The sequence below is a fragment of the Chiloscyllium plagiosum genome, chromosome 48 (genome assembly GCF_004010195.1).
Source record: "Chiloscyllium plagiosum isolate BGI_BamShark_2017 chromosome 48, ASM401019v2, whole genome shotgun sequence".
In the NCBI taxonomy this organism is placed as follows: domain Eukaryota; kingdom Metazoa; phylum Chordata; class Chondrichthyes; order Orectolobiformes; family Hemiscylliidae; genus Chiloscyllium; species Chiloscyllium plagiosum.
The window spans coordinates 2,155,544-2,170,359 of record NC_057757.1 but is presented as its reverse complement, the minus strand read 5'-3'; the positions used below and the strand labels follow the sequence as shown (position 1 = coordinate 2,170,359).

At 46.2% G+C, this 14,816-nt stretch overlaps 1 protein-coding gene across 1 annotated transcript in view; it reads left to right on the top strand.

Moving 5' to 3' along the window:
- The first annotated feature begins 11,282 nt into the window (after positions 1-11,282).
- Positions 11,283-14,816, top strand: part of LOC122544307 (tumor necrosis factor ligand superfamily member 13-like) — a 23,129-nt gene continuing 19,595 nt past the window's right edge. Inside the window, exon 1 of the mRNA XM_043683452.1 lies at positions 11,283-11,810. Coding sequence (XP_043539387.1) covers positions 11,652-11,810 — 159 coding nt within the window. The 5' untranslated portion in view covers positions 11,283-11,651. The remainder of the gene's footprint in view (positions 11,811-14,816) is intronic.

The window sequence follows — 14,816 nt, the reverse complement described above, 5'->3', positions numbered from 1 at the left end:
CAAGTTTTGCAACATCCTTCCAATAGGAAGGAGACCACTTTTGGAATACTACATACAATTCTGGTCTCTGTGCTATTGGAAAGATGTTGTGAAACTTGAAAGGCTTCAGAAAAGATTGAGAAGGATGTTGCCAGGATTGGAGGGTTTGAGCTACAGGGAGAGGCTGAACAGGCTTGGGGCTGTTTTCCCTGGAGCGTCAGAAACTGAGGGGTGACTTAGAGAGGTTTATAAAATCATGAGGGGCATGGATAGAGTAAATAGACAAGATCTTTTCTCCAGGGTAGGGGAGTCCAAATCTAAAGGGCATAGGTTGATGATGAGAGGAGAAAGAGGGGACCTAAGGTAGATTGAGGCTGAGATTAAATCAGCCACGATGGTATTAAATGGCCTAATCTAGCTGCAAGCACTTACATTCCACAACAGTCCAGGATCTCTGTGCTCCTCCATTTCCAGCATCCCCCGATTTCCTTGCTCCACCATTGGTGGCTGTGCCTTCATCTACCCGAGCGTGAGGCTGTGGAATTCCCCTACCTGAACCTCTCCCCTTCCAGTCTCTTTGATCTAACTTTCGATCGTCTCTCCCTGATCTCTGGCTGGATGTGCTCATTTGATTTAAACACATGGGTGTCTCTCTACATGAAAAGGCGCTATATAAGTGCAGGCTCTCAAATGAAATTAAGACAAATTTCAGTTGAGAAACTCTGGTGTAACACGAAAATCAGAAAGCCACTATCCTCACACTTAAAAAGTGGACAATGGAAACGATGGGAATGAGAAAGCAGAGGTCAAATGACATGAAATACCTGTTGCGAAACTCAAACTTTAACCAGACTCTCAGTTCTAGCATGTCCTGCTCAGCACCTTAGAGTCAAGGAGCTGTACAGCATGGAAACAGACTCTTTAATCCAATTCATCCGTGCTGACCAGATATCCTAAATCATGCTAATCCCGTTTTCCAGCACTTGGCCCATATCCCTCCAAACCCTTCCTATTCAATTACCCATCCAGATGCCCTTTAAACGTTGCAATTGTACCAGCCTCCACCACTTCGTCTGGCAGCTCATTCCATTCACACAAAGGATGGTGCAGAGATGGGAATCGGGGAATGCTGGATTTGGAGGAGCACAGAGATCCTGGATGGTTGTGGAACATAAGTACCCGCAGCTAGATTGGGCCATTTAATACCAATATTACTGATTTAATCTCTCCCTCAGCTCCACCTTTCCTGCCCGCTCTCCGTGGCTCTTCAATTTGCTACTGGAGGAAATTTAAGATCTGGAGGATCTTAAGGCTGGAGGAAGTTAGAGATAAGGAGGGGAATGAGGACCAAGGAGGGATTTGATTGCAAAGATGATATTTTGATATTGAGCAGTGACAAGAACAATTGTAGGCAAGTGCTTTCCTGAACTGAGTTTGTGAGTTCTGCATTGCCACCGCTCTGTAAGTGGAGAGCGTTCTGCTGAATCTCCCGCTTAGATTCATTTGATATTCTCAGTCGCTGGTTATTGACTGCATCTAATCTGCTAACCTAAATTCTGGAAGGTTTATTTGTCTTTGATTTCAAATAATATGTTGGAAGGTTTTTCAATGAGTTACAGGATCCTTAGTAACTGTGAATCAAAATCTGAAGAGATACTCAGCTGCTGGTACCGCTGCCTCACAGTGCCAAGGATCCAGGTTCAATTCCAATCTCGGGAGATTCCAATGCCTGTGTGGAGTTTGCACCTTCTCCCTTTGGATTTCCTCTGGGTGCTCTGGTTTCCTCCTACAGTCTAAAGATGTGAAGGTTAGGTGGACTGGCCATGCTAAATTGTCCATAATGTCCAAGGATGTGCGGGCTAGGTGAGTTAGCCATGGGAAATGCAGGGTTACAGGAATGGGATGCTCTACAGATGGTTGGTGTGGATTCAATAGGTCAAATGGCCTGCTCCCACGATATGGATTCGATGCTCCATTCTATGAATGGTTGCCGAGCCAGCAATATCTGAACCTGTGCCTGCGTGTGGCTGGCTGATAATGTCCTAAATACTGCCTCTTTGCATTTCATTCAGCCCATCGAGCCTGTTCCATCCTTCCTGGAGGATCGTGGCTGATTTCTATCTTCACCTGTTGATCCCGTAACCAACAAGAAGTCATTTTCACTCGTCCCTCCACAGCCTCAGCATCTCATGATTTGGGGGTGTTAGTTTTGATTTATAGTGTGTATGTATATTTAACCAAACGTGAATTGTCATTTAGTAATGTAAAGTGTTAACAGGAATGATTTTTCTGCGGCACATCCCTTTTGTCGGGGGGGGGCTAGTGCATGGTTCTCTGTCTGAATTTGCACTTCGTTAGGGTGCAGTTGCTCATCATCTGAGAAACTGGACACAACCAAAATTACCAAGGTGTTGGGAGATGTCAGTGGGGGGGGGGCTGCAGTGTACATGTAAAGACAGGGACCATGTACCCAGCAGCAGAGCTAACTCTACAACGTCTCCTGCTCTCTTTTTTCCCCCCCAATACCTACACCTCCTTCCTAAAGCATGGCAACCAGATCTGGACACCCCGCCCCCCCCACCTCTAGGTAGACCTGCACAAGTTCGGCAAGAGCTCTCTGTCCTCATAAATAAAGCCCAGGAAACTGGCTGGGGGAGAAGTGGACAATCTTAAAGTCTGAGAGGTGGAGAGAGGGATCTCTGCTTTCTGACTGGTCACCCATCACCTTCCCGCTGTCAATGGTGAGAGGGTGGAGATTGTGTGATCTCTGTTCAGGAACACGTCCGGGTGAACGTTTCCATCCAAAGATGTTGTCGTTACTTCAAAAACTGTGAATTTGGGTTGAACTGTATCTAACTGTGATTTGATTTGAAGCACCATCCCCTAACTTTCATTCAAGGAGATGTCAGCTCTCAAGCGAAGCTTTGTAATGTTGCTGCTATGAAAAAGGCCTTTGTCGGTATTATTGTATTTCAATACATTATTTTTTATTCTGGATTGAGCCCTGTGTGTCATCTTTGGAGGGGTGGGGGGAAAGTTCGGCAAGGTGTCCCATTGTGTTAGAGAGGGATTTACTCAAACAACATCGGTTACGTGGAGAGACTGGGGGATCTGAGATTGTTCTGCTTTGAGCAATGAAGAAGGGTCATTGAACCTGAAATGTTAACTTTGATTTCTCTCCACAGATGCTGCCAGACCCGCTGAGCCTTTCCAGCGATTTTTGCGATTGTTAATATTAAAAAAAAGGATTGAAGCAAGGTTGTCAAAATCTTGCAAAGTTTTGATGGAGTAAAATAAGGAGAAATGGTTCTCAGCTACTTGGTAACCACAGAGGGACCAATTTAATGTCTTTGGTAAAAGAATGGGCAGAGGAAATGAGATTTTTTTTCACACATTGAGTAATTGTGATCTGGAACACACTGCCTGAAAGGGCGGTGGAAGCAGATTCAGTGGGAACTTTCAGAAAGGGATTAGATAAATATTTGAGGGGGTGAAAAATTGCAGGATTCTATGGGGAAAGGGTGGGATGAGTTGCACTAATTGGAAAGCTCGAAGGGCTAACACAGGGCATGGTGGGCAGAATGTCCTCCTGTGCCATCAATTTCAATACTGATTAGGTGAGGAGGTGGGTACTGGTGTCCAAGAGCGAGTTCTAAGTCACTATGTGCCCACAGACCTGAGAATGATATCTGCGCTGATGCTCCCAGTGCAATTCGTGGAATCCTTACAATACAGAAAGAAGCCATTCAACCCATCAAGTCTGCACCAACCCGCCGAATAGCATCCCACAACCCCCCCATATTCTCCCATCCCAGTAACCCTACATTTCCCATGGCGAATCCACCCAGCCAGCACATCCCTAGACACCACGGGATAATTTAGCACGGCCAATCCTCCCTAACCAGTACATCTTTGGACTGTGGGAGGAAACGGGAGGAAAGCTATGCAAACACGGGGAGAACGTGTGGGCGGCGCGGTGGCACAGTGGTTAGCACTGCTGCCTCTCAGCGCCAGAGACCGGGTTCAATTCCCGCCTCAGGCAACTGTCTGTGTGGAGTCTGCACGTTCTCCCAGTGTCGGCGTGGGTTTCCTCTCACAGTCCAAAAATGTGCAAGTTAGGTGAATTGGCCATGCTAAATTGCCCGTAGTGTTAGGTGAAGGGGTAAATATAGGGGAATGAGTATGGGTGGGCTGCTCAGCGGAGGGTCGGTGTGGATTTGTTGGGCCGAAAGGCCTGTTTCCACACTATAATTAATCTAATCTAATCAAACGTGCAAACTCCACGTGGAACCGAAGCCAGGTCTCCGGCACTGTGAGGCAGAGAGAGGTCCTGAGGGGCTGCGTAGCCCACTCCTGCTTCTTACTCACATTTTTGCAAATTCACAGCTGCATTCTCATTGTCAATTTTCCACTCTTACCAAAGTTGTACTGACTTAGATTGATTTGCATCAATGAGAGACCTAATGATAGATGTTGTAACTGAAATGTCTTTCTCTCCTCTTACAATTTCCCGTTCCTATCAGCCTGTGCTTCTGGGGGACAGTCAGAGGTGCTAGAGTTAGAAGAGGTATTAGACTGAGGTGGATGGTAATGATCCCATGACCACTATTTCCAAGAAATGTAACTGGGCCCTTTTCCCCAATGTCCTGGGATAATATTTATCTCTCAATCAACACCCTAAAACTCCCAGAAGATCTGGGTCATCATCACACTGCTGATGTGGAAATCATGGTAACTTGCAGTATACAGATGGCTCCACTGATAGCACAACCCTTCAAATACATTCTTCATTGTATAAACCCTGACAGCAACAAGAATTTGAAGGGTAACACCTATTCTGAGTAAGGGTGTGTCTAATAGACTGGAAATAAATGCAACAGCTAAGCCAACATGAGCTCAATTGCAACCCAGGCTCAACTGCAAACAATCCCATTGCAGCACAACCCAAAAGGACAAAGGCAGTAGGAGATAGAGTCAGAGCACAGAAACAGACCCTTTGGCCCAAACTGTCCATGTCGACCAGGTATCCCAAACCGAACTGGTCCCATTTGTCTGCATTTGGCCCATATCCTTCTAAACCTTTCCTATCCCTGGAGCTGCCCAAATGTCTTTTTAAATGCTGTAATTGTACCCGGCTCTACCACTTTGTCTGGCAGCTCATTCCAAACTTGCACCACCCTCCACGTGAAAACATTGCCACCGTAGGTCCTTTTAAAATCTTTTCCTCTGACCTTAAACCTATGCCCTGTAATTTTGGATACCTCATTGCTGCAAAAGGACGCTGGCTATTCATCTTATCAGTGGCCCTCAAGGTTTTATAAACCTCTATAAAGTCACCTCCCAGCATCCAATGCTCCAGTGAAAAAAGTCCCAGCCTATCCAGCCTCTCCTTATAACTCAAACCCTTCAGTCCTGGCAACACACATGAGAACATTACTTCTAAGTCACACACACTCCTGATTTGGAATTATATCAATGTTCCATTACTTTCCCAGGGTCATAAATGGTCATTGGGTAAAACATATGGATGATAATGGAATAATGTAGTTTAAATGGGCTTTAAGATCGGTTTCACAGGTTGGCACAACATTGAGGGCTGAAGGGCCTGTATTGTGCTGTAATGTTCTGTGGTCTAAAATCCTGGAATTCCCTCCTTAGGGAATAGTAGGTAATCATATATTCCAAAGACTCACCAGCTTACCATCAAGGGCATTTGGCAATAATTGCCAAGAAAGCCAGCACAATCTATGAATGGACAAACACTTTTCGACATTCTCCCTAAGGCTTCAACCTCTTTCCTGCAGATTATAGCGGTTAGGATGTCATGTTGCAGCTTTCAGAATACTGCATTCACTTCTGGTCTCCCTGCTATAACAAAGTTGTGAAACTTGAAAGGGTTCAGAAAAGATTTACAAAGAGGGTTGGAGGGTTTTAGTTAGAGGCAGAGGCTGAACAGGCTGGGGCTGTTTTCCCTGGAGTGTCAGAGGCTGAGGGGTGACCTTATAGAGGTTTATGAAATCATGGGGGGCATAGATGGAGTGTTGTTGTGGTTCTGTTCGCCAAGCTGGGAATGTGTTGCAGACGTTTTGTCCCCTGTCTGGGTGACATTCTCACTGCTTGGGAGCCTCCTGTGGATTGCTTCTGTAATGTTTCCTCCGCTATTTGTAGTGGTTTGAATCTGCCGCTTCCGGTTATGAGTTCCAGCTGTCCGCTGCAGTGGTCGGTATATTGGGTCCAGGTCGATGTGCTTATTGATTGAATCTGTGGATGAGTGCCATGCCTCTAGGAATTCCCTGGCTGTTCTCTGTTTGGCTTGTCCTATAATAGTAGTGTTCTCCCAGTCAAACTCAGCTATCCTTAGTAGCCACACAGAGAACAGCCAGGGAATTCCTAGAGACATGGCACTCATCCACTGATTCAAGCAACAAGCACATCGACCTGGACCCAATATACCGACCACTGCAGCGGACAGCTGGAACTGACAACCGGAAGTGGCAGATACAAACCACTACAAATGGCAGAGGAAACATCACAGAAGCACTTCACAGGAGGCTCCCAAGCACTGAGGATGTCACCTAGACAGGGGACGAAACGTCTGCAACACAAATTCCCAGCTCGGTGAACAGAACCACAACAACGAGCACCCGAGCTACAAATCTTCGCACAAACCTTGAATAGATGGAGTGAATAGGCTATGGGTAAGAGTTTAGAGTCCATTATTAAGGATGAGATTGCAGAGTACTTGAAAATGCATGGGAAAATAGGACTGAGTCACACAGTTTCATCAAGGGGAGGTTATGCCTGACAAAGCTGTTAGAAATCTTTGGTAGGGTAGTAGAGTCCAGAACTAGAGGATATAGGTTTAAGGTGACAGGGGAAAGATTTAAAAGGGATTTAACAGACAAGTTTTTCACACAGAGGGTGATGTGTGTATGGACAGAGGGAGTAGTGGGAGCTGGTACAATTACAACATTTAAAAGGGATCTGGATGGGTACATGATTAGGAAGCGTTTAGAAGAATATGGGCCAAATGCTACCAAATGGGACTTGATTAATTTAGGATAGTGGGTTGGCATGGATGAGTTAAGACCCAAGGGTTTGTTTCTATGTTGCACAACTCTATGACTGTATGATAATTTGAGGGAGTCTGTCCCTAAGGCTTTCCTGTCCAGATCTGCTTTGATCTCAGTGGAAAATGAATAATCTAACACCCCTGCTTAAGAAGGGAGGGAGGCAGAAGACAAGAAACTAGGCCAGTTAGCCGGACTTCAGTTGTTGGTAAGATTTTAGAGTCCATTATTAGACTCCATGGGTGACACGGTGACTTGCACTGCTGCCACATAGTGCCAGGGACCTGAGTTCGATTCCACCCTGTGTGAAGTTTGCACATTCTCCCCATGTCTGCGTGGGTTTCCTCCCACAGTCAAAAGATATGGAGGTTAGGGTGGATTGGCCATTCAAAATTGTCCAGTGTTCACGGATGTGTAGGTTAGGTGCATTAGTCAGGGGAAATTTGAGCAATAGAGTAGGGACATGGGTCTGGGTGGGTTATTCTTAGTAGTGTTGGTGTGGACTTGTTGGGCCAATTGGCCTGTTTCCATACTGTAGGAATTCTATGATTGTTAAGGATGAGATTGCAAAGTACTTGAAAGTGCATGGGAAAATAGGACTAAGTCAGCGCAGATTTGTCAAGGAGAGTTTGTGCCTGACAAATCTGTTGGAAATCTTTGGTAGATGCAGATACAGTTCCAACATTTAAAAGACATTTGGACAGGTACATGAATAAGAAACGTTTAGAGGGATATGCAGGGAAGTGGGAGTAGTTTAGTTTGGAAAACTTGGTCGGTATGGATGAGTTGGACGTTGGGATCTGTTTCCATGTAGTATGACTCTATGAGTGCAAATAAAGAGAATTCAGTGAAACACTGAAGATATGCAGCATAGTCAAGAGATGTTAAACAGAGCCTCTGACACCCCCTCACTGTTTTAGAGAAGACTGGGGAGAGTTGCTAGCTGTCATTTCCAGGCCAACATTCATACCCCAACATCATGAAAACAAATAATCCTGTGTTTACCATGTTTTGGGATCTTGCGGTGCAACAACTGGTGGCTGGGTTTCCGACACCGCAGCCTTCGCTTTCAGCTGTTACATTTGATGTCTCTGGTATTTTGCTCTCAGGATGTTCCCAGGTTGGAACACAATTTGAACTTAAGGAACTTGTTTAGTAATAACTTTTTTCCACTTATTAGTTACCAGACATCAGTTATTGTTACTTCTTAAAAAAATTGCTTTGCTTGCATTTGAAAGAAACGATATTGGATGGAACTCTATAGTGTGCACGTTTTTGTTATTTGGCAGGGGTCAGGAGGAAGGTTAAGAAAGGTTTAAGTCGTGATGTTTAGAGAGGGCCATGCAAACAAGAAGTGACAGCTTAAAGTTGAGTTAGAGATCATGACCTTGCAACAACATCCTGCATTTATACATCACCTTTCATGTGTTAAAAGCTCCCAAAAGGGACCTCACAGGAGAGTCCTCAGACATAACACAGTATTAAGTGACATCACGAGGCTTTGGTCAAGGAGTCCGAAGTGTCCGAATGGAGAAAAGTGATAAAGAGACAGAGAAAGGGTTAAAAGGGGTCATTCCATGGCTTGAGGCTTAGGCAGCCGAGTGTACGGCCACCAATTGTAGTGAGACAGAAACCTATGATGAGCAAGAGGCCAGAATTGGAAGAGGGCAGAGATCTCAGGGAGGGGAGGACTATGGGTGTGGGACTGAGGGAGGGTAGAGTAACTAATAGATGGATTGAAATAGGACGATGAGTATCTTTGAATCGAAGGATTTAGGATTCTGGGAGTTTACATAGGTCAGTAGTGGGTGGCTGGAAGAGTCGAACTATGCGGTGAAGGCTGAGTGGAGCTTAGCTGGATTGAGGGTACAAGGAAATCAGAGTGTTGGATAAGCTGACTTCTAAAGGGTGCGGAAGCCTCAGACTTGCCTTTGGGTCTTGCTGTAGGTCTCAGTCAGGGCCCGATCTTCCAACTGGACAATTTCTCTGCAGGCAGGGATGAGTTTGGTGGTACTGACTAAAGGATAATCTGTTTTATGTCCAGGGCGCAGGGAAGACTGGAAAAGGTACAGCAGATTGAGTTCAATCTGGAGTTGAGAGTGTGGTGCTGGAAAAGCACAGCATGTTAGGCAGCATCTGAGCAGCAGGAGAATCGACGTTTCGGGCATAAGCCCTTCATCAGGAATTTCAAATTCCTGATGAAGGACTGCTGCCGAAACGTTGATTTTCCTGCTCCTCGGATGCTGCCTGACCCGCTGTGTTTTTCTAGCACCACACTCTCGACTCTGATCTCCAGCATCTGCAGTCCTCACTTTCTGAGTTCAATCTGGATAAATGCAAAGTAATGTATTTTGAGGCAATAAACATGGGCATGACTTATACAATTAATGGTAGGGTCTTGGGTAGGGTTGTAGAACAGAGGGACTTAGAGGTACACATATGTATTTGCCTCACATATAGACAGAGTGGTTAAGAAGGCATTTAGCAAGCTTGTCTTCATTGCTCAGACCTTTTGAGTACAGGAGTTGGGACGTCATGTTGAAGTTGTACAGGACGTTGGTGAGGCCCCTTCTGGAGCACTGTGTCCAGTTCTGGTTGCCCTGTTATAGGAAGGATATTATTAAGCTGGAGAGGGTTCAGAAGAAATTTACCAGGGTGTCGCTGGGAATGAAAGTTTGAATTATAAAGAAAGGCTGGATAGGCAGAGACTTTTTTCACTGGAATGTAGGAGATTGAGAGGTGATGTTATAGAGGTTTACAAAATCATGAGAGGCATGGATAGAGTTAATGGTAGGTGTTTTTCCCCCTCGGGTGGGGTATTTCAAGACTAGGGGGCATATTTTTAAGGTGAGAGGAGAGAGATTTAGAAATGACATGGAGGGCAAAATATTTACACAAGGGTGGTCTGTGTGTGGAATGAACTTCCTGAGGAAGTGATGGATGCAGGCACATTACAACATTTCAAAGACATTTGGATAAGTACATGAATAGGGAGGGTTGTCATCTCCATCCCCAGCCCTGCATACACTGGGATACCCCCACTCAGATCCCCCACAGGGTTCTGGGTTCTCAGCAAATTTCAAGCACCAAACCAGGGCCACGATGGGAAGATATTTGGGAATTGCAATGTGCTCGGCTGTTTCAGAGAACAGTCAAGAGTCAGGTGTGCTGCGGACAGAAAAACAAGTGTAGCGGGGATGCGGCTTGTCAGACAGGACGGGTGACTGTCACCTGCATCACTGTGGGTCTGGGAGTCACGTGTAGACCAGACCAGGTAAAGATGGCCAAACCTTCCCATTAGCAAAACCAGATGGATTTTTCTGACAATAGTCTCATGGCCACAATCGCTAGGACTACCTTCCAATTACAGACTTTTCTTTTTAAAATTGAATTTAAATTCCAGCATCTACAAGGTGCCTCAGTTGTTAGCACATGGCACCAGGAACCAGGGTTCAATTCCACCTTTGTCCGACTGTCTGTGTGGAGTTTGCACGTTCTCCCTATATCTGCATGGGTTTCCTCCAGGTACTCCAGTCTCCTCCCACAGTCCAAAGATGTGCAGGTTAGGTGGATTAGCCATGGTAAATAGCCTGTAGTATCAAGGGATGCGTAGGTTAGGTGGATTTGCCATGGTAAATTGCCCCAGAGTATCCCGGGGTGTACCAGCTAGGTGGATTAGCCATGGTAAATTACCCTGTATTTTCCAGGGATGTGCAGGCTAGGTGGATTAGCCATGGTAAATTGTCCATAGTATCCAAGGATGTGCAGGTTCGGGTGGATTAGCCACAGCAAATTACCCATATTATCCAGGGATGTGTAGGTGGTGGATTAGACACGGTAAATTGCTCTTGGATGCTGCCTGACCTGCTGTGCCTTTCCAGCACCACTCTAATCTAGACCCCCAAATTGCTCTGTAGTGTCCAGCGACGTGCAGGCTAAGTGGTTTGCCCATGGGATATTAACCCACAGTGGCCAGGGATGTGCAGGCTGGGTGGGTTAGCCGTGGGAAATACAAGGTGACGCGAGAGGCGGGATGTTCTTCGGGCGGTCGGAGTGAACTCGATGGGTCGAATGGCCTGCTTCCACACTGCGAGGGGGTCTATGGTTTGGACCCGTGTCCCAGCCCTGAGCTGAACGTTCGCCCAGTCTCTGGGTCCCTGAACCGATGATGTTCTCGCCACTTGCCCCGTGTACAGATTGAGTCAGGCTGGGCCCTGTGGGCTTGGGTGGGGACGGGGGAATCTTTGTCAGCCTTCTCGTCTGATCGGTGTTAACACTTCCAGCTCCCTCTCAGCTTTGCCAGATCTGCACCTGAGCTGCTGTTGCCTGTCTCCTTAATCCCAGTTTTCGCTCTGTCAACCAATCAGAATTTGCAGCTGCAATGTAAAAACAAATCAAGGGTTTAACCTGGATTATAATGCTATGCGCCGTGTGTATGTGTGTTATTTGATTGTTTTAGGCTGCCTGTTCAGCAATTCGTGAAACTAGGACCTGGCTTAGTGAAAGTTTCCCTCCCACTTTGGGCCAGAATCCAGCTGCTCTGCCAGCGGCTTGGTCCCTGCTCTCACTTCGCTCGGCCGCCTGCAGAGGAGTGGGAAGCAGATGGTTTCGCCGGTCTCCTTGGGGCTCGCTGCTCTGGCCGGAGTCTTGCTGTGCCTGGCCACGCAGCTCCTGCAGTCAGCCGAAGTGGCGAGGCTCAGGAGGGAGCTGGAGGGGCTAAGGGCGGAGTGCGGTGACCAGGGCGACGGCAGGTCACTGGATGTGAGTTTGCAACCTTACCCTCAGAGTGGCACTTTGCAAGTGACAGAATGTGTTCGTGTAGAAACCGGGGAGAGCTCTGAGGCTGATTGTCTCAAAAGACTCGACCGTGTCGGCTGTTACTCGTTGATTGTCATTAGGTTTCGTTGCTCGTGCTCTGTCTGGAGCCCACAAATGAGATCAAAATTTGATATCTGTGTTTAAATGTACAGCATCAGTGACTTGTCACTGCAGGAATGGGGAAGCGAGGTGAAATAATTTTGAGTTGCAATCTGGAATAAACTGACTGAAATGGGGGGGGGGGGGGGGGTGGAGGCAGAAAGGAACTTGTAAAACTATGTTGCAGGGCCAATGAAAAGGAGCAGGGTGGATGGGGAAAATGCTTCTCATATTGGGCCGAATGGCCACTTTCTGTCACTTCAGGTTCAGCAAAGGGGTTGAGGTTAATATTCCAGAGTTTCTGGGATGGGTCGCCTACCTGGTGGAATGCAAAGGATGTCATTTCTTAAACGTCCTGAGGAATGGTTTTAAAATTAATCAGCTATAAGGAAGCATCTTCGGCTAATCACTCTAGGTTAGGCCTCGCCAGAGAAACCAGGATTATCTCACAACCTCAAGAATCAGATTAACTAAACTGCTGGGGGCTAGTCCGGTAAGGAAATCTCACAGGATTTTTATTCACTCTTATTTTCTCTCTCTCCCCTCCCAGTGTTTCTTTTTAAACCAGTTGTAAGACACTTAAGAGTACTGAGTGTCACTGGGCTGAAGGGAGTACAGATTCTACCCGCTTTTTGGTTGCCTGTGGGAGTTGGGAGTGTGAGGAGTGGAGGATTAGTCAACCAAAGCAGGAACTTGGAGGTGGTTAAGAAACTTCCAGGAATACAGTTGGCAACCCTGTGTGACACTTCCGAGAGATGGAGCTATCAGGCTTGCATTATGCAAGAGGAGTTGGCCTGTTATGGATTCGTTATGAGACCCCAATTCCAGTTTTCGAACAGAATTTAACACCAAGCCACACTAGGAGATACAGTGGACAGAGGAACACCTTAAAGGAGAGAGGTTGAGGGACGGAATTCTAGAGCTCACAGTCCAGCCAGCTGAAGGTGTGGCTGCCAATGGGAATTGGAGGATGCTCAAGAGGCCAGAGTTGGCAGAGTGCAGAGATCTTGGATAGTCATAGGGGCTAGGGAAGATGACCAGGATTAGAGAGAAGCAATGAGACAGAAGAAGAATTTGAACACAAGTATGGGATTTTTTAAAATCAAGGCATTACTGGATGTGTCAATGAGCTTTAAAAGGTGATGGTGTGATCAGGACTTGGTGATGTTATGTCAGAGGGACACCAGTGGATGTATTGAAAGGGCTTGTCAGAGTAATTGATGGAAAAAGTCTACAAGTTTGACATTGCCAAGTGGATGGTTTTGTAGGACAGGTCTTTCAGTCTCTGTTTGTGCTTGCTAATGGGGTAACTCTCCTCATCAAATAGCTGAGTTTCCCTGGTAATGTGGGGAAATCAAGATGCAAAGACAAATGTGAGAATACCACAGCTGTAAGTGATTCACTGTCTCCCAAACCTTTCCACCATCTACAAGTCAACAGTCAGGATGAGAAGGAATACTCTTCACTTACCTGAATAGGTGCAGCTCCAACAACACTCAAAGATGTTTGACACCATCCAGGACAAAGCAGCCCACTACATCACAAACACTCCCTCCCTCCACCACCAATGCTCAATGGATGTACTGCAGCAAGGCTCCTTCTACAAATTTGTGACCTCTGGCATCTGGAAGGTCAAGGGCAGCAGATGCACCACGCTGATTTGGAAGTACATCACCATTCCTTCAGTGTCACTGGGTCAAAATCCTGGAAGATCCTCCCTTACAGCATACCCACAGCAAATGGACTGCAGCGATTCAAGAAGGCAGCTCACCAGTACCTTCTTGGGTGGGTGGGCGGGCGGGCGGGCGGATAAGAATGGATGATTGGTTTGGTTTGGTTTGGTTTAGTAGGACAGCTGATTGGGACTAATGGCTGCCAACTTTAGTTAGACCAATTATGAAGGTTTGATCTAATTCTGGTTACCCCAGCCCCCACAAATGGGTCATGATGAGAGCTCTGACCTCCCCATGCCCTCCAACAATCAATCAAGAAATGAGCAGACCTTTCATTTGTTGGTAAAGTGTTGGAAAAGGTTATAAGAGATAGGATTTATAACCATCTAGAAAAGAATAATCTGATCAGGGACAGTCAGCACAGTTTTGTGAAGGGTAGGTTGAGCCGAACAAATCCTATTGACTTTTTTGACAAAGTGACTAAACAGGTAGATGAGAGTAAACCGGTTGATGTGGTGTATATGGATTTCAGCAAGCGTTCAATAAGGTTCCCCACAGTAGGCTATTATACAAAATGCGGAGGAATGGGATTGTGGGAGACATAGCAGTTTGGATCAGTAATTGGCTTACTGAAAGAAAATAGAGGGTTGTAGTTGATGAAACATGTTCATCTTGGTGTCCAGTTACTAGCGGCGTACCGCAAGGGTCGGTGTTGGGTCCACTGCTGTTCGTCATTTTTATAAATGGATGAGGGCTTAGAAGGGTGGGTTAGTAAATTTACGGACGACACTAAGGTCGGTGGAGTTGTGGATAGTGACGAAGGGTGTAGTAGGTTGCAGAGAGACATAGATAGGATGCAGAGCTGGGCTGAGAGTTGGCAAATGGAGTTTAATGTGGACAAGTGTGAGGTGATACACTTTGGACAGAGTAATCGGAATACAAAGTACTGGTAAGATTCTTGGGAGTGTAGATGAGCAGAGAGATCTCAGTGTCCACGTACACAGATCCCTGAAAGTTGCCACCTAGATTGACAGGGTTGTTAAGAAGGCATACAGTGTTTTGGCCTTTATTAATAGAGGGATTGAGTTCTGGAACCAGGAGGTTATACAGCAGCTGTACAAAGCTCTGGTACGGCCACACTTGGAGTATTGTGTACAGTTCTGGTCACCGCATTATA